This window comes from Pseudochaenichthys georgianus, chromosome 5, assembly GCF_902827115.2.
Source record: "Pseudochaenichthys georgianus chromosome 5, fPseGeo1.2, whole genome shotgun sequence".
NCBI classification, from domain to species: domain Eukaryota; kingdom Metazoa; phylum Chordata; class Actinopteri; order Perciformes; family Channichthyidae; genus Pseudochaenichthys; species Pseudochaenichthys georgianus.
The window spans coordinates 41,026,718-41,047,980 of NC_047507.1; the positions used below are offsets into that span (position 1 = coordinate 41,026,718).

Genomic DNA, 21,263 nt, shown 5'->3' on the forward strand with positions numbered 1-21,263 from the left:
CTCAATGTATTGATATTAACAGTACACTCCTGCACAGGTTATTTTCCCCCTTCACTGAGGATCTGTCCTACATGGGCCATTTATTCTAGAACAACATACAGATGTAGCACCTAATTTCAGACACCCCTACCGATGTGGGCCCGTGATCGGCACGGGGTGGGGCCCTCGCTGAAAGGAACCCCCCCGCATGACTTGATTACGCCCCCTTGATAAATAAATACAATTATAATGAAACACCAGCTGCAATAGATCATGGATCCACCAGGGGGAGCAGTGAGTAAAAAGCTGCCACACTGGAACTCATGTGAAATAAACAGCTGATAGATCTACAGGTATAGCGGATCTTTGTTAAGATCCATATGTCACGGATAGGATCATATTCTGTGCTAAATAAGAGACATGTAATCATTTACAAAACATCACCATGTTTTTATTTAACAAAATAATGTTGTTTAATCCACGTTGGCTTACTACAACTACAAAACCATCGGTTTGTTTTTTCATCAGGAAATGCAGCCCAGCTCAAACAAACGATTTTTAATCATCATCCTTGTTAGGGAATAATTTCCTTAGGTATTCAACCTTCCACCCAGTTCATCGTTTTCTCTCTTTACTGTCTCTTTTCCCATGGCATAGTTCTACGGCCTTGGGTATTGCTGCTATCTCTCTTAAGGAGGGGCAGCTTGGGCACATTGTTGTTGCCAGTCTTTGACAGAGCACAAGCCGCCATGAGGTGGTTTACTGTTCAGGGACGTAGGTTCCCTGGCGCACATTCTTTCCTATGGACGAGAGCTCTAGTTAGATTCAGGGTCCATATTGTTTTAGTTTCACCGATAAAGAATGTTGATTATTACACTCTGAAACCTCGAGCTGCAGAAGAGTTCTTCAGAATTGGTTCGGCAACCGCTGTGTCAACTCGTGACACACCACCTGTCTTGTAAATTCTCCGGCCGTAACTCCAAATTAACCACCAGTGTTTGCCATCAAAGCTCCAGCTCTCCTTGTGTCTCTTTGAGTCCTGTTTCCAATTGCTTCAGAAGTTTCCCCCACAAACCTCACGATCATTTAATGTATCATATGTTCGCCGAATTGACATGAAAGCACTAATACATGTCGTTTAATCCACGTGAGTTTACAACTACAAAAATAATCGGTTTGTTTGTATATCACATCCGACGGGAGGAAATGCAGCACGGCTCTCACTACCGATTTTTAATCATAATTTAATCATCATCTTCACGATCATGTATGTCTATGTTCACCACATTGACATGAAAGCACTGACAAATATCAATATACTGTTCATTAAAACGTTATTAACTTGCATAAACTCAGTAATTCACTAAAAAGAGGTTTATTTTTAATGGAGCCTCGTCATCTCACTATGGGCAAACGGGCTATAATATTATACTATTGTTAATAGTTGACTGTATTATTAGTGTTTAATATTACTGCTATAACAATCACACATTGAGTTCATTGTTGTGCAATGTTAAAATTAGACCGTTTTTTTTTTTAAATAGTCTGAATGAAACAGCAGCTCTCAGGTGATCTGAGGCCTGTACTACGAAGCTGGTTCAACCTAACCTGGATATGTTTGAGTTAGCCGGTTGGCCTAATCCAAAACATACGCGCTCTCGCTAAACTGTACTACGACGCTGGTTATCAAGTGGATCGCTCAAGCCAGCCGTGTCCTATCTAGTTAGGTGCGCGTTCACATGAAAGGGGTGGTATTTGGAGCATTCGACCAATCACAAACATGGAGAAGCGTACTGACAGCGCAGCGTCATACTTCCTGAATGAAAAGTGAACTTTAATACTAGTTAAAAATGAAGACGTTAAACTTTAAACATCCATGACTTAAACACTTTATCCAGGATAAAAGCCACATAGCTGCACCTGCAAGGTGAATACAGCTGGTAAAAGAAAAAGTGTTTGAATGCGTACATTAACAGGTTTATGATATCACTGCCCGTCCAAGACACGATCTGACTTTAATTACATTTGTCTCGAGTGTTTCGTCAACTTAATGTGTTGCTTATGTAACAGGCCCCGCTATGCAGGGCGCGATGACAGATAGTATTCCTGCAAAACAGGAGAAATGATGAACAACCAAATTCTTAGCTGCTCGTTTGGCGGGTCTTGCCAGAATTTATTATTCATTTGGCACACACAATTGTTAATGCCCTTAACCATTTGACACAACACACACACAATTGTGAATGCCCTTTTCTGTCTTCAATATAAACACTTTTCTATATATATTCATGTGTTCAATATATTTGAAATAAACACCATGACTTAAAATAAGAATTTTTCTATTCAGATATTGATTTTGTAATCAAACCCTTTTAAATACCTTCCCAGGTAAAGCATCAGAAACTAATCTGTGCTAGCATTAGCAGTCAACAAGCATGTATGTATTAACTCTGACCATAGAACACATACAGATAATACAAAACACACAGACAAAATATTTAGGATATAAACCCGGAAAATATGTAAGTACAAAATGTATAGGAGCTGTAAACAATTACATTTACTTGCATTCACTTTGATCAAAGCTCAGTTATGCTACATTAAAATAGCGACCGCCATTACACACACAGCAACCACGAGTCAGTCTCCTACGCGGCATTGAAGACAATAAATAACGTCCAAACACCACTTCAAACACTAGGACATCGTGACACAAGACTACCGTGGATTCTTATAACACTTGTGACAATATGTACACAAAACTGACCTGCAAAACAGGAAAAATGATGAACAACCAAATTCTTAGCTGCTCGTTTGGCGGGTCTTGCCAGAGCAGCTCGGCAGCTCCGTCTTCCCCTGCGAAACGTAACCATGGTTGACCATGGTCACCATGATATTCCATTGCCAACCATGGTAATACCATGGTTGACCACAAAATACCATGATGGTCACAGTACCATGGGGAAGAAACCATGGTCAACCATGGTCAACCATGGTCAGCCTACCATGGTCAACCATGGTCAGCCTATCATGGTCACAATGTCAACTCCGGAAACCATGGTCCACCATGGTCAGCCTGCCATGGTCACAGTACCATGGGGAAGAAACCATGGTCAACCATTTGAATATTTGAACCATGGTCTCAAGAAACCATGGTCTACAGCAGGGATCACCAACTACATTTGTCCAAGGGCCGAAATGTAACCAATAGACACTATCGCGGGCCAGCGATTTTTATATAGCCCAGAATTTTATAAATAGTATTCAGATTACTTTTGGAATACTTTCTTTTTCCATAACAGATGGGTATGTTTTGGTGCACAGGAGACACTTCTTTTACTGTTCTAATGGCTTATCAAGAACTCAAACACAACATCTTGGTGTCATTCTGACAGCTCTCTCATCTGCACCCCACATAAAAAACATCACCCGGACTGCATTCTTTGTACTGTCTTAAAACCTTTCCTTGGAATATGTTATGCATTGTAAGGTGTCCTTGGGTGCTTTGAAAGGCGCCCCTAAATAGAATGAATCATCATTATTATTTATTATCTGAAACGATGTAATAACTTTTAAAACTTTTTCCAGTCACTTGCCCCTTGCATTCAGCAGCAGCAGGCCATTCCCTTTGATTTTATCCCGTTATAAATGTCATCATTTCGACAATAAAGAAATGCTACATAAACGTTATCTTGACCGAAAGAACGAGATCGCGGATACAAGCGGCCGAGATGGGTTTCCTCCGCCGGGTGGCTGGTGTCTCCCTTAGGGATAAGGTGAGAAGTTCGGTCATCAGGGAGGGACTCGGAGTTGAGCTGCTCCTCCTTCGCGTCGAAAGAAGCCAGTTGAGGTGGTTCGGGCACCTAGTTAGGATGCCACCTGGGCGCCTCCCTAGGGAGGTGTTCCAGGCACGTCCAGCTGGGAAGAGACCAAGGGGTAGACCTAGGACCAGGTGGAGGGATTATATCTCTTCGCTGGCCTGGGAGCGCCTTGGGATCCCCCAGTCAGAGCTGGTTGATGTCGCCAGGGAAAAGAAAGTTTGGGGCTCTCTGCTGGAACTGCTACCCCCGCGACCCGACCACGGATAAGCGGGAGAAGATGGATGGATGGATGGATGGAAACGTTATCTTGCACATTTTATCTAACCATCTCCGTTTCTAACTTTCAATATATTTAAAAAGAGATCTCTCTCTCTCTCATCTGCGTGCGGGGGCGGGGCCTCACAGACACGCTGCATCTCTCTCTCGCTCACAGACATGCTGCAGCGCTGTGCAGTGTGCACACAGTTCTGCCGGTAATGAATATTACATTTTGTGAGGAAACTTTCCCACCAATAATTCCAATAAGTATTCCAAAATGTATTCACTTCAGGTTTACGAAAGTAACTGCAATCAGTTTCAAATCACTCGTTTTTCAAATGTAACGCCAGCTGAATACAGTTAGCCTACTTGATTTTTGTATTCTGATTACGTAACGCCGTTACATGTATGTTGTTACAACCCAACCCTGCTTCTAGGCTACTGTCCCGCAGCTCCAGCCTCTCTGTTGGACTCTGTCGCAGCGGGGCTACTGCTGTGGTGCGGAGACTCTTCACAACGAAGGATCACTTCTTCTTCAGGGGAGGGAAGGTTTCGCAGTACGCAGTCTACTGTCCAGTAGCTGCTGCCTCTCTGTTGGACTCCGGTACTGCACCTTACTCACGAGACGTTGTAAACAAAGAAATGGGTGGAACGCAGTAACCACTCTGCCAACGCCACAGTCACCCCCGTCGTGCGGGCCGGATGAGAATGTCTGGCAGGCCGGATGTGGCCCGCGGGCCGCCAGTTGGTGGTCACTGGTCTACAGAAACCATGGTCGACAATCATTCTAATGAGGCTCATGCAGGCACCGTCACCTGATGAATGTATATAAAATAGTCTTTACATTTTCACCAACTGTTTAATGAGCATTTAATGAGTGTGTGTGCAACTATAGAGTGACAGTGTACTGTAGATGAAATTAAGTGCAATTAACATGATCTATACAAATATTTTTAAATTAAATGCTTGAAACTATTGAAAAGCTTGTATTAATTTATATTATTTCCAGTCTGGTGGACCATGGTTTATGTCCATGGTACTGGTGGACCATGGTTTATTGTGACCATGGTAGACCATGGTTTATATCAGTGCTCTACCATGGTTGACTGTGGTGCCATATCCCAACCATGGTCTACCATGGTCAACCATGGTTCATTTAGCAGGGGTTCACATAAGTCCGTTTACGGCAGGCGCAAATCACAACAAACCCCTTTACGGCAGTGTTACCCTGCCATCTACTGCCCCCTGCTGTCCATTGTTAAACAGGTTTCTAAAATGATATTAAATATAAACATAAAATTGTGATCACACACTGTGTGGGTCACAACGAAAATAATACTTCTGCATACAGTATGTGACACTGTGAGTGCTGCACGGCCAGATACGGCTCAGCTGACTCAGATAAGGAGATATATGATACATTATGAAGTGATATGCCGCGGACTGTACTTAATGTTACTCTGATCCGGTTACTTATGTTGTGGCAGATATTTAAGTGAGCTTTCTTAACGTTAATGTTATATTAGTCAGATTGCTCTGAAGATGGAGGTGATATTCTATTCATGTTCACGTTCACACAGTTGATCGCTTTAAACTCCGCACACTGAGCTCTGATTGGTCAGCAGGCGGTGCTTTCACTGAGTTGAGCTCTTAGCCTGCAACCTAACCAGGGGCCTATACTACGAAGCAGGCTTTTCGTTTAGCAAGCTAACTTCAGGGATTTCCGGTCCTACGAAGCTGGTTCACTTTCTAGCGGGCTAGATAACTTATCCTAAATCCTTTTGAATTCTCCTATCCACTATTCATTAACCCTGAAAGGGTCTGTCGGCCATCATCGGTGTGACAAAGCTCTACCATCCCCCCTCTGTTAACAAGAGATAGTAGCCTATGTTGCGGACACTCTTTGTTTCAAATAATTGCGATGGGAAATCGGAATTACATGCAGGGCAGCATAGCCGGTCTGAAAGGGTCTCTGGAAATATGAAACATTTAATTAAAGTTTGAAAAACAGTGACAGGTTAAAATCAGAGGTGGAAGAAGTATTCCGATTATTTACCTAGGTAAAAATTATGTAAGAAGTAAATGTCCTGCATTGAAAATGGTCAATTGCTCATGTGAAAAGTATTATCATCTGAAAGTAAAATGAATCATTATGTTATTAGTATTAAGTATTTGTACAACTTATATTTAGAAATACTCCGTAGTAATTATTGATGCATAAATGTGTTCATCCATTCAATGTGGCATCTGCTATAATGGGGTTAATGTATAATATTACTTAATAATACAACACATTACTGTATAATACGTAATAATGTGTGAGTTGATTTACTTGGATCTACTCTACTGTGTAAAAACACCATAACAAGATTACAAAAAATATACTGCATATTAAAGCAAACTATTGTAAAGGTAAAAGTATGAGCATAAAAAATAAAGAAGTGTAAACATTTACATTATTATTATGATTATTTAATATATAAAGACTATATTGTATTGACTTACAATTAAGATAATAAGATTAGATATACTTTATTTGATCTAAAATATTGATGTTTTTTCGTCATAGTAGCCTGTGAAAACCATAAAAAATAAGTGATTAAATGCTACAGTATTCAGCAAACACAACTGCAGAGCTGCAAACATTGCAAACAACCTAAGGTCTACAACACCCAGTTGTCTTTGTGTATTTGTGAATGAAGCGCCATCTCATGGTTAAAACCTGAAATTTGGCAAATTTGGCAATGTGGGAGGGCTTTAGACCCCATTTGCACGGGAGCGCAAACGGACCGAATTCGTTATCAAAAAAGTATTCCGTTCACACACATTCGGCTCATTTAACGTGTCCGTTCACACGAGGCCACTGGAAATGCTGTAGTACATATGTCGGGCCTGTAAGTGGCGCTGTACTTCTGCCACAAAATACACCAAAACCAGTGAAGAAGACCCCCGAGCATGGTTGTCATGGTTGCCCTTCTGTTTATGCCCCGCGGTAGATTTAGCAACATGTAGTTCATGTCCACTTGTTGCTGATGGTTGTGGTAGAGGAGCTGTATATTTTGCACTAACATCTGTAGCATGGTCAGTAGCAGTAGCTACTGACAGTAGCTACTGACCATGCTACAGCAGTGAGCAGCAGAGGTGGGGCTATGGCTTAATCGTTATCAGGAAATGATCGTACACACTGAGCCCTTTGGCCCCCCAGAGCGTTCCGTTTGCAGATCTATCGACTTTGGGACCCGTTATTGTTTGCGGGGTCCGTTTCTACGGTTCCGTTACGGCCTTGTGTGAACGAACGGTCTATACGCGAGAGAAAAGTAGCAGATATAATCCGTTTCGTTCTCGTGTAAACACCGCCGTAATCTCCCAGCTACTGGGATGTGCTGGGTTTTTGATTGGAATCCGCTGGGTGGAGTCCTATCTGGAGTGCTACATCTGTAGTGAAACTTTACAAGTGATGAATTTAGATTGCTCTTCGAGCTTCAAGCTGTTTCCAAACAATAGCTTCCTAATTGGAGTTGCCTTAGCATGACGCAGCTCCAGGATTGGTCACACTGAGCTGAACTGTAATTGGGAAAGCTGATTGAACGGCCGCTCACATGGAAAGGAGTAAAGTTGTATAAAGTGATTAATCCAGATAACCCAGCTGCTGTGACTGTCAACCCCCTGTCTCCAGGAGGATCATGGGACTTGACAAACCTAATTGAAACAACAGTTTCAGTTCATAGGAAAAATCCAGAGGCATGTCATTGAGATGTTAAAGCCCATGAGAGTTAGCCCTAATAACATTATAACGATTCCTATACCCTTATCGGGGCCTTATCTTATCTTTCTTACAGTGCAGACGCTTTTCTGCTTGCTCTTGCCTCTGCTTACTTTTTATGCTGATTTTCCTATTCTTATTCTCTGAAAACTTCGAGCAGCGGCTCCTGGACATTAACTTATCACTGGGACAGTTCATCTTCGTAAATAGACGGAGAGTTTCAGCCATATTTCAACATTTTTTAAATGCAATGTAATGTTACGACGACCTCAGTCTTACAGTTGCGTGGCCTAGCAACAGCTAAAGCCTGGTAGGCTACTGCATGCTATTTAGCTTAAGCTAGTTGGTAGCAAAATGCCTCCATTCTCTACAGAGGACTTCCACAAACTTCTACAGAAGATGGCTGTGTTGGAAATGAAAATGCAATGGTTGGAAGTTAACGTGGAAGTGAATGGACTATGTCGTGGGAATGACACCACTTTACCAGTGTTGCAAAATAATGAAAAAGGGTATGCTAACTCACAGCTAGTTAGCAGCTACAAGGATTCCAAGGAACAGGAGGGCTGTGTACCGGGTAATAAATCTACAAGTGGTAGTCCTCCCTGGAACTCTCTGGGTGCAAAGCCTAAGAGTAAATCATTTTCATGGGATTTGGGAGGACGGATAACAGGCAGAGCCCAGCGCTCAGAAATCTGTGATGCGACCGGCTGGCCTGCATTGTTATCACCCAGGAAGAGCGCCTCTTCAACCCCTAAACAGCCGTGGACAGCTGCTAAAGGGAGAATTACAAACAATCCTCCTAAACCACCAAGTGTGCCAATCCAGAACAGATACGCTCCGCTGACCGAGAGCCGGAGATCTCTTTCTGATGACCTGGATAACCCATCCTCTTCACACAGCAGGGTAAGGACCAATAGCTACTCCAAAAGTAAAAAGCTAGAGGGAAAGCTAACGACTGGGCCTGAAACTCTGATTGTGGGTGACTCTGCTGTAAGAGATGTAAAAGGTCTGTGTAATAAGAACAACACCAAAGTACTCTGTTTTTCCAAGGATATGGTCTCTGACTTGGCTGAGAAGATCCTGCATATTGGGCTGAACATCCGACTGCGAAGAATGTGGTACTACACATTGGAACAAATGATGTTGTGAAACAAGAGTCAGAAATGCTGAAAGAAGACTTTAAATGTTTGCTGGAAACTGCCAGCTCTCTAAATGCAGAGGTGTTCATCATTGGCCCTCTACCGCCAGTCAGAAGAGGAGTGGAGAGATTCAGCAGATTGTTTGCACTGAACACCTGGCTTTCAACTTCCTGTACTGACCACTCTGTTCATTTTATTGACAATTTTAACTTTTTCTGGGACCGCAGACATCTTTTCAAGGCAAATGGAGTTTGCCTGAACAAGTCAGGAGTGAAATTGTTTATCTCTAACATATTCAACTGCCTGTGTCATCAATCTGTTCCCTCTGCCAAGGACAAGCGGCAAGAGGAATCAAAACAGGAGAAAGACACAACACATCGCTCAGAAAACTCTGAAGAATTATCACTGCACCCGCCTGAGGAATGTTCTGATTATTTTGAGACATATGAGACACACGGAGGAGTCTCCACCACCCGTCACCCCCCCCCCCCCTGTCAACGCCTTTGAGGATACTCCGTTCACCCTTTCACCCTCGCCCACCATCCTGGAGATCGTTGAACACATGAAGGAGATACAGAGGGTTGGCACCGATTCCTTCCTGGAGTTCAAAGACCAAACTAAGGCGATACGCAGGGCTGGCACCATGTCCTTTACCCCCGCTCCTCAACGACGCCCACCAAAATCACCGCGGAGCACCATCTCCTCCGTCTTCATCACCGCGCCTACGTCAACCACCCCCCCACCCTGGCAGCATGTCCTCTACCCCCGCACCATCTCCCCCGTCTCCATCGCCGTGCCTGCGTCAACCGCCTCCCCTCCCTTCGGGAAGGCGTCTGCAGTCTACGAAGCCTGATGGGAATGTGTGTGTACAAAACACAACAAACTCTTACTGATATGTGTGGGGTCCAGGCTCAAGGGCGTATGGCACTCTCAACTCTTTCCAGGACATGCCGGGGCCCTGCCTGCCAGTAGCTTTGCCGATATCTGTGTTGATAGGTAATAGATTAAGAGCGGTGAATCATCTTAGAAACAGGAAGCGCCCAAACGTTTGTGTGAGTTTATCTAATTTAGCAGTGATTCCATGTCAGCCACAGCTTGTTACAAAAAACATGACTGATAGTGTGTTTAACAAACTTAAACTAGCTTTATTAAATGTCAGGTCTTTGTCAGGAAAAACATTTTTAATCAATGATTTTATCACTGAGCACAATCTCGATTTTATGTTTTTAACAGAAACTTGGATTGAACAAAATAACAGTGCAGCTGTACTTATCGAATCAACCCCTCCCAACTTTAGTTTTATGAGTCAGGAAAGAATGCATAAGAAAGGGGGTGGAGTTGATATTCTGTTCAATGATTCCCTTCAATGCAGGAAGACATCTTATGGAAACTTTGATTATTTTGAATATGTGGCCCTTCAGCTGAAATGCTCCTCTCGAACTCTGTTCCTAAATATCTATAGACCACCCAAATACTGTGCAAGCTTTTTTGATGACTTTACTGAACTGCTGTCTATAGTGTGTATTGACTTTGATCGTCTAGTCATTGTTGGTGATTTTAACATCCATGTTGACAACCCCCAGGACAGAGGGGCTAAAGAACTGTTTTGTGTTCTTGATAGCTATGGACTGACTCAGCATGTGACGGAGCCCACGCACAATAAGGGGCACACTCTGGACTTAATTATCTCAAAGGGTCTGAATATCTCTAAGGTTCCCCTGCGAAATGAACCATTGTAGACCATGGTAGAACATGGTTCATTTAACCATGGTAGACCATGGTTGGGATATGGCACCACAGTCAACCATGGTAGAGCACTGATATAAACCATGGTCTACCATGGTCACAATAAACCATGGTCTACCATGGACACAATAAACCATGGTCTACCATGGACATAAACCATGGTCCACCAGTACCATGGACATAAACCATGGTCCACCAGACTGGAAATAATATAAATTAATACAAGCTTTTCAATAGTTTCAAGCATTTAATTTAAAAATATTTGTATAGATCATGTTAATTGCACTTAATTTCATCTACAGTACACTGTCACTCTATAGTTGCACACACACTCATTAAATGCTCATTAAACAGTTGGTGAAAATGTAAAGACTATTTTATATACATTCATCAGGTGACGGTGCCTGCATGAGCCTCATTAGAATGATTGTCGACCATGGTTTCTGTAGACCAGTGGTTCCCAAACGGTGTGCCGCGGCACACTGGTGTGCCGTGAGGCAAGTCCGGGTGTGCCGTGGGATTTTGTGACAACCATACGTTATTATTGCAATATACAACTACACAAAAATAATTATTTTTTAATTTACTATATCAGTACTTTGTAGGTTTATATGTACGTAATCTGCGCGACTTGCGCGTCCACATCTCCGCGTGCAGTGCTGCATAAACATGGATGAGTCAGCGATAACTCTCGAGGGGTGGAGGTATGCCCATTACTTTGAGTTCGTCCGAAGAATAGACAGGAATGTGACGGTGAGGTGCAAACTGTGTCCGGGCCAGAAGCTGTTATCCACTGCTGTAAACACCACGTCAAACCTCAACACACACCTGCAAAGAACACATGCTAAGGTGGAGCTACCGCACACGCTATTTGTTGTTTGTTTATATCACAGTCTGTTCTTCTTCTCTGTCTTCCGGTTGTTGCCTGTTTTGAATGACGAATACACACTCCCGCCGCCTGCTGGTAAGGAGAGTTATTGTACGTGCTCGGCTGAAGTCTTTGCGGTGTCTGGTTCCAGTGCAACACATGGCCAACACGCAGGAGAACACGCCGACGCAATAGCGTGAGCAGAAATAGACTGCGCAAAATATACAGATAGTAGGAGACAGAGAACAGCCATGGTCAGATAGGTAAACATTCAGGATCTGGATCAGTCTTATGCGACAATGGAAACTGAACTAAAGAGAACATTTGAAACTTTAGCAGTCTGCGTGATCTGCCTGCAGGGAGGGGCGGGCCGGCCCTGCGAGTAAAGTAACGAGTAAAGTAACGAGTTACTTTATGTAGAGAGTAACGAAGTAGTGTAATATATTACTTTTTTTTTAAAGTAATATGTAATATATTACTTTTTTTTTAGTAACGACCCCATCTCTGCTGAAATGTTACATTTATAATTTGTAGTTCAGGACCATGGACAATGCAGCTTCCTTGCATTGACAGTTCTCTGTGCTGAGTTTCCTTTGTCTCATGCAGAGGCGGATTTAGGATTGTAGGAGATCCGGGGCTTAGCCCAGGAGTTGTTGGGGGGGGTGCAGGGGTAAAGTGCTATATTTTTTACAAGTGGGGGGTGGACCAAACATCCTTTAGGGTGGTCGTCACCTCCTCTAGGGGGGTCCGGGGGCATGCTCCCCCCGGTAAGAATTTGTTTTAAATATTGAAGTTAAAAGCATCAATCTGGTGCACTTTGAGAGCAACATTAACCCTACCTTAGTAATACCTTAAAGGGGACATATCATGCTATATTTGAACAATATATTGTAGGGCCATACCTATATAAAGTATATAAATAGTTTTTCTTTCAAAATACCAAACAGATCCTGCATTTTAGCCACGCCTCATTTCGCTCTATTTGCTCTTTCCAGTGCTGTTTTTGCAGGGGGCTGATTCTGTGAGCTGCAGCTGACCACGCCCCCCTATAGCTGACCACGCCCCCTGTAGCTGACCACGCCCCCCTGCAGGAGAGGGGCGCGTGCTCTGAGATCAGCTGCTGGGCTGCAGCGGGGAGAAGAGGGGGAGAAAAAGAGATCTCCGTCCTCCGTGTTTTATTCTTATATGATACAGAGTCGTTATTCATTTGTTTTAAAGCTCAATAAATAACAAAGAAGACCTTTGACCGGCACTTTTCTAATTTTGTCCGGAAGATTTAAACTTGAATGGACATGTTGACCGGCGAAATAAAAATCTAACTGAAACACTGCCGCACGGCCCCCTCGTCCCTTGGAAGAGGCGGAGAGGTGGGTGTTTGTCATCTGCTGGTGGACTACGGGAGAGAATTACAGCGAGGGAGGGATCGCAATGAATTACAGCAGCAGGAGCAAACGCTCATCTCGGGAAGGGAGAGAAAGAGCCACGGCGGAGAATAAACAGAAGGGCAACCATGGCAATCATGCGCGGGAAGTCTTCTTCGCTGCTTTTGTGGCAGACTACAGCGCCACTTACAGGCCTGGCATATGTACTACAGCGTCTCCAGCGCAATGGCCGGCCGTGGCCCAACCCCACATTCCCCTGATAGGTGGAGAATTGACCAATAAGCGGAGCACCACTTCTGTGACGTAGAAAATAATTCAAGATCAGTCTGTATCAGATCCGTTGCAGCCCCGTTTTTAGAGATTTGGGGGGTATGGAGGAAAAGAGAGAGGGTTGTGTTTTCTGACACTTGGTGAGTTCCCTGGAACACCGGGGACTAGGGGTGTAACGGTTCACAGAAGTCACGGTTCGGTTCGTACCTCGGTTTGGGGGTCACGGTTCGGTACGGTACAACAAGAAAAAGCAAAAAAAAGTCCCAAATGCATAATTCCAGGTTTGTTGTTATTTACTTTTGAACAGTAGTGCAAGTTTCAGTTTAAAAATAAGGAACTCTGACATTTTGAATAATTAACTGTATTAAACAGTTAAAAACAAACCACAAACAGCACCACACACTCAGATGGCCATAGTATCTATAATGGCTGATTTCAAACAAGAAGGTTTCATCAAGCTGTAAAACTAAAAAGAATGTCTTGAAAATATTACATCATAAATAATAAGAAAGTGTTTCACTTCTTACTCAGTCAGCCAGAGTGCAGATATCACCATTAGATTCACAAACCTGAAACATCATCCATTTCTTCACTGCTGGTGATGACATTGTTGTCAGCTGCTGATACTGCTGGTGCTGCTGCTGCTGCAGCTTGTGGCGCCTGCTTTGGTGAAAATAACTTTCTAATATCCATAACTTTATAGGCTATTAGCTTAAAACTCGTCAGGCACTAGGAAGGATCACTTCTTCTTCAGGGCAGGGAAGGCTACGCAGTACGCAGGCTAATGTCCCGCAGCGGCTCCGGTGGACTCCGGTACTGCACATTACTCACGAGACATTTAAAAAAAAAAAAAATATGGATTTTTTTTTTTTTAAGTGAAACATCCGGGGCTTTTCAGAAAACATCCGGGGCTTGAGCCCAAGTAGCCACCCCCTAGCGCCGCCTCTGGTCTCATGTTTAATGTTGTGACCTGTCTGGTTTAAATGAGTGTGTTGCTGCTTTGATGAAGCCTAATTTGATAACGTTTCAAATTAATTTCTGAAATATTTCGTTAATAAATATTTCATGAGTAATATAGTTGTCTTTGTCACATTTTATTTGGCATTAGTAAATAATTATGCACATAATACAGATATTTTACATGATATGAGTGATAACACGTGTTATAAGGGCTATTTTGCACAATAGGTGTGCCTTGAGATTTTTACTTGTCCTTTGGTGTGCCTTGGGCACAAAAAGTTTGGGAACCACTGCTGTAGACCATGGTTCAAATATTCAAATGGTTGACCATGGTTTCTTCCCCATGGTACTGTGACCATGGCAGGCTGACCATGGTGGACCATGGTGGACCATGGTTTCCGGAGTTGACATTGTGACCATGGTAGGCTGACCATGGTTGACCATGGTAGACCATGGTTTCTTCCCCATGGTACTGTGACCATCATGGTATTTTGTGGTCAACCATGGTATTACCATGGTTGGCAATGGAATACCATGGTGACCATGGTCAACCATGGTTACGTTTCGCAGGGGTTGTGGTGACTGATGTTGCACTGTCTGACCATTCCTGTGTTTTCTTTGAGAGCTCTATTTCTGTTCAAACAAATGTTCAAAAAGAGATAACCACAAAGCGATATTGAACTGAAAATACTAGGGAAATGTTTACTCAGAATTTTTCTACCACACTTGCCCCTGCTAACACCTCAGTAAATGAGCTAGTAGATCATTTTAATTCAAAAATTAAAAATGTTATAGATGCCATTGCTCCAATGAAGGTAAAGGAAGTGACTGGGAAGAAAATATCTCCATGGAGAAAGGCCATGACCGTGAAAACAGAAAAAAGAGAATGTCAAAAAGCTGAACGCAGGTGGCGAAAAACAAATCTCCAGGTTCACTTTGACATTTATAAAGAGAGACTTGGCCTTTATAATTTGGAATTGAAAAACGCACGACAATCGTTCTTCTCTGACATCATTAAACACCAAAAACAAAAACAACGCACGTGCCTTGTTTGCTACCGTCGACAGACTAACTAACCCCCCAGTGTCAGTAGCCTCTGAATTTCTATCCACCAGGGCGTGCAATGATTTTGCCTTTTTCACTGACAACATTCAGAAAATCAGACAAGCAGTCAGTGCCTCTGTATCAGGTACAGCAAATGTGTTGTCTCTGTGTCCACTTAACATCAATTCAGACATCATGACACAATTCCATCAGATTAATGATAAAACCCTAGAGGACATTATACAACTTCTGAAGTCCTCCTCCTGCTGCTTTGATATTATTCCAACAGGATTTTTCAAAGATGTTTTGCCTTGCATGGCCTCAGAACTACTTCATATAGTAAACAAATCTCTTCACTCAGGTATTTTTCCACAGGCCCTGAAAACTGCAGTCATTAAACCGCTCTTAAAAAAGAATAATCTAGATGCTTCAGTAATGAACAATTACAGGCCCATATCAAACCTCCCATTTCTAGGTAAAATCATTGAAGAAGTTGTTTTTCAACAGTTGACTAATTTCTTGCATTTAAATAGTTGTTTCGATGTGTTCCAGTCAGGATTTCGTCCAAACCACAGCACTGAGACTGCTCTTGTAAAGGTCTTTAATGACATCCACTTAAACACAGACAGTGTTAGTATTATTAGATCTCAGTGCTGCGTTTGACACTGTTGACCACAGCATATTACTAGACCGACTGGAAAACTGGGTGGGACTTTCGGAAACAGTTCTAAATTGGTTTGAATCCTACTTAAAGGACAGAAACAACTTTGTTTCTATAGGTAAATACACATCTGAGTTGACAAATATGACATGTGGGGTTCCTCAAGGCTCCATCTTGGGGCCTCTTCTCTTTAACATCTACATGCTACCACTCGCTCAGATAATGAAGAACAACAAAATAAGTTACCATAGCTATGCAGATGACACACAAATGTACGTAACAATTTCACCAGGAGACTATGCTCCAATTCAAACACTGAGTAAGTGAATTGAACAAATCAATGACTGGATGTGTCAGAACTTTCTCCAATTAAACAAAGATAAAACTGAGGTAATGGTTTTTGGAGCCAAGTCAGAATGTATAAAAGTTAGCGCTGAGCTTCAGTCTGCAATGTTCAAACCAACAGATAAAGCCAGAAATCTAGGTGTAGTCATGGACTCTGACCTGAGTTTCAACAGTCACATTAAAACAGTTACTAAATCAGCCTACTATCACCTAAAGAATATATCTAGGATTAAAAGACTAATGTCACAGCAGGATTTGGAAAAACTTGTCCATGCCTTTATCTTCAGTAGACTCGACTACTGCAATGGTGTCTTCACAGGTCTCACTAAAAAATCTATTAGAAAGCTGCAGCTGATTCAGAACACCACTGCTCGAGTCCTCACTAACACTAAGAAAGTGGATCACATCACTCCAGTTCTGAAGTCTTGACACTGGCTTCCTGTGTGTCAAAGAATAGATTTCAAAATATTGCTGCTGGTTTATAAAGCACTGAATGGTTTAGGCCCAAAATACATTACTGACCTCCTGCTAAATTATGAACCATCCAGATCTCTCAGGTCTTCAGGGACTGGTCACCTTTCTGTCCCCAGAGTCAGAACTAAACATGGTAAAGCAGCGTTCAGTTATTATGCTCCAAATATCTGGAACAAACTCCCAGAAACCTGCAGGTCCGCTGCAACTCTTACTACTTTTAAATCCAGGCTGAAGACTTTTCTTTTTGTCGCTGCTTTTAATTGAACTATTCATATCTTAAACTGCACTCTAACTTTTATCCATGTATTTTTTATTTTAATGTTTATTTTATTAGCTTTTCTTTTTTAATGCTTAATGTCTTTCATTTTTTGTAAAGCACTTTGAATTGCCTTGTGTTGAAAAGTGCTATATAAATAAACTTGCCTTGCCTTGCCTTGCCTTATCCTGCAGCCTGTACCAGCACCAAATATGAGTCTCTTTTTTAACTTTCTCTCACCCACTTTTACCTCATTTCCTCTAAAAGGATTGTCCAGAGAGACAGGTGTTTGGATTCCAGACATGAAGATATTCTTCATTCATGTTGCTGCTTTTGCTAATAACATCACTGAGGAGGTTGTGTTATTATGAACACACATTTAACGAAGCTGTGTTTGCGGACACCTTTTACACCCCTACCCTCACCAGCTTCACTGCAGATGTTGTTGTGAAATCCGTCTTGGATCCGATGTCTGTACAATGAAGCAAGATCGACCTTCACCAAACCTCAAACCCTAATCAGGGACAACGGGTATAGCACAATCAGGATTGGCGTGCGTTCTCATAAAAGGGGCTTTTGGTGTGTAATTTGATTCTAACACTGTATGAAATGGATCAATTGCTGCCTATTGGCGCCTAATAAGAATATCAAATAATTATAACATCACAAGGCATAATGTAGCTGCAAGTAAGAGAGCAACCCATGACTCTGGTTTATTTCCAACTTGTCATTCACATTCTTCTGCTCTTAAACTTCAAACTTGATGCAGCAGATTTAAACGTTACACTCAAGAATTGAAGGACTGACCATGATAACGATATGTGGAACTAAATGTAGTTTTTGGCTGAATTAGAGTAAAAGGGAAATTATTGATTGAATATTATCTGATACATATCAATAGACTGATCCACATTCTAATTGGTATTCTCTTAGCTGTAATATACAGAGTTTAATGAAGCACTGTATTAAAAAGCAAACCAAACAAAACAAAACAGGGCACACTGACACACCAAGGCAGCCATCTGTGGTGCCATGTTGGTTTTCTGGAAAAAGAGGATTTGAAAGCAAATACATCATTTGCATTGAATCCATCCTAGTGTTAGAAGCAGAGGGGAGACGATTTGACTCGCATTCAAACCATTCTTTTCGAAGAATTGTGTCAGCTCGTGGAAGATTATTTCCCCGGTCGTGCGCCCGGGAAGAGTAAGCAAACACAGCAGCTCTTCCCGGCAATATCTTCCCATAAAAAAAATCGTACGAACACAGACAGCTGTTCCATGTCGGTTCGGTCATAGGACGAGTCTATGGCTAGGGATATAGCCTCTGTTTTCTTCAAATCCGTGAATAGACTGGAAAAACACTCCTCCGCTAAAACCTCTACTCTTCTGGTTGCCGTGTTAGCCGACAGCGGCACCTGCTTTAAAACCTGTTAAGCCCCGAGCCTGTTTTTCAGGTCTCAGGCTCGAAAATGACATTCCCAGAACAAATGACCATATCTTCCCTTCTAAAAGTGTTAAATTAATAATATTTTTTCTCAAAGCAAGGTTACACCTGTGAGTTGGATGTAGAAGTGTCAGAATCATTTTATTTTAAAGTAAATTCAGATCGAACACAGTAAAAAAATGTAAATGATTGTGTCCGTCCAAAAAAAAAAAAGCTTTAGGAATCCAAACTACAACATATAATAAGTACCCTGTATCAAGATTGATGCAAAATAAGTGAAATTTGACCTTTTTAGAGAGATTTAGAAACAAAAAAACACTTCTGGGGTCATTTGGGTGGACTTGCTCGATTTTGCTGATTGACATCTCTTTCTAACCGTCAGAGCCAATGGAATCGAGGGGAACTTATTTGGTAATGTGTGTGTGTGAGACTGCCGCATAGCTGCGATAACTCTGGTGGCTACCATTAGCAGCTAACTTTTACTCTCCGATTTGTACATAAATATGGAATTATGGATTATAAAAAATATATATATATTACCCAGAAACAATATCAACCTATGGATTAACCGATCCAGCCGCGTTTTTTCTTGTTTTAATGCCATTGAACAAGACTTTTGATCAGATTGACAGCTACGGTGAGACGATCTCCCATAAAGGCTCCGTAAAGGTACGTGTTGTGATGTCTGAGTTTGCTTCCCCTGTCAAGAGTTCGGATCACTCAGTGATGATACTATATACCTAAATAATCTGTGGAACCTCAGCTTTAATCGGATATATTGTATGTGCAGCTACGATAAGTAATAAGGGTATCTTTTATCTTGAGTTCTGTGCCAAAGTGCGTTAGCATTTTTCGCTCGGGTCATTTAGATGCTTCTTATGAGACTTGTGTTTTGTTTTGGTAAAAATGGTTTGTATCGTCAGTTAGCTAAGATTATTCCGTTAATCTGGTATAACACATTAATAGGTTCTTAAATATTAAGATCCCCTGAGACAGTGTCGTGAAAAAAGTACCCACCGACGAGGACCTTGGGGCTTAACAGGTTAGCTCTACAACCTTTTTTTGTTGTTTTTCATCAGGATTTAAAACTTCACGAGCCATGTCTATCGCACACCGTTTAATTAACTCAGCATCAGCAAACGGCTTCTTGGCTCTAGCGAGCGTCCAAGAGACGTGCAAATGAGGCAGCTGTTGCGCTCTCTTGTGCCGATGTTATTTTCGACATTGTGGAAACAGAGTGCTTGTAGATGCAAGCAAACCTGCTATCTTTTGTGTGCACTGGTCAGATTTCTCTGGATAGTTAGCATTAAAACTGGCAGCATGAATAGAGGTGAAGTGCTGCTTCAGGTTGTCTGATTTGATTACAGCTACATTCTGCATGCAAATCAAACAAGTCGGTTTAGCATTGGCGTGGTCCGGTAAAAAAAACAATACTTCTCAGTCCAGTCAGTTTTGAACTGACAGTTCTCCTGGTCTACCTTCCTCTTTTTAGCGAATTCCATCCTGGGTTTGAGTTATCCACGGCCCGTTAGTGTCATGTTGGTCAATCGCTGGGCTGGGATGACAGGCGGCTAGCTGGCGAGCTATTGTTTATATGTGTTTGCCGCTATTCCAGGTGGTGACGAGTAAGTCAAGCGCGCGAAGCACGTATTGCATATGAACGCGATAGGGTCAAGGGTCAGGTTTACGAGTGTCAACTGAGGTCAAAATAAAGCGAAACCGCGGACATTTCATTAATATGTTATAACAAGTGAATGCCAGTAGATCAGCGCGGGCCATGCATTTGCCTCGTCGGCCGGATCTAGCCCGCGGGTCACTAATTGGGGTTGGCTGCTGTACAGCAACCAGGGAGCAGTATGTTCCTTGCTCAAGGGCAGGAGATGAAGTGGCACCTCTCCAGGAACACGCTCAGCACTTCGTCTGTAGTTGGGGACCCTTCAGTTCCCAAGACCATAGAGACCGAGCTACAGCTGGATGGTGTTACTGTTTCGAACAGGAAGTGCCCCTGTACAGAGTTTGATTTAAATGATTTAGCCAAAGTCAACCTTGGAGGAGATCCAGAACTTAATCAGGCTTTACATCAGTGCAGCAAGAGCTTACATTGAATACATGGACACATTTTACATCCTGGCAGTGATAAGGTCTATGCTGAGAGCCAAAAATAAAATAACCACGGTTAAATTGGTAACATTGTCTCTCTGCTTCAACAAGCTGACTGTTATCCAAAGCACTTGGAACTTAGTTAGCAAAACATTGCCTTGTACTGAATTAAAATAATAACAAAAGTCAATTTTCTCTGAGTGCTTTTAGATGCTTACCAGTGGGAAGGCGTGGGAGATCTTGCCATCCGGAGGCAGTTTCGCTCCAAAGCCGTACGCTGGGAAGAGTTTGTCACTGTCGTAGTCCTGGATGATCTCCCCCACTGCCTTCAGAGCCATGGCGTACGCATTCATCTGGTACGGACTCATGTAATGCAGGGAGGTGGGCTGGGACGGGTTACCTGGAGAGACCACCAGCACACCATCACACACAGGGACGAACATAATGAACAAATACTCAATCTTTGATATATTTAATGCTAAATTCATCAAAGTAATGTTCAGTGGAGTTTATGCATGTGAATGGAATAACTCTATACCATGCAATTTAGCAAAATAGTATTTTGTGTCATATTGCATCATCATGAACAGAGGCACAAACCGGCAGCAACAACAAGTTCGATTTATGGTCTTAATCCTTTCATTTTCAACATTTTAACCAGGGCTGTCGCATTTTTTTTTTGTATTCACTTTAACAAGTGTTGGAGCTATATACTGATTTATATTATTTCATAGTTAAACATTTATTTTCTTCG

The 21,263-nt window shown here is 42.3% G+C and overlaps 1 protein-coding gene across 5 annotated transcripts in view; it reads right to left on the bottom strand.

The window, feature by feature from the left end:
* The window catches only part of LOC117447326 (copine-9-like), a 237,482-nt gene that overhangs the window by 19,891 nt on the left and 196,328 nt on the right, over nt 1-21,263 (bottom strand). For all 5 annotated transcript variants that reach the window (XM_071203218.1, XM_034084027.2, XM_071203217.1 and 2 more), the window contains one exon: nt 20,728-20,909. In XM_071203218.1, coding sequence (XP_071059319.1) covers nt 20,728-20,909 — 182 coding nt within the window. The remainder of the gene's footprint in view (nt 1-20,727; nt 20,910-21,263) is intronic.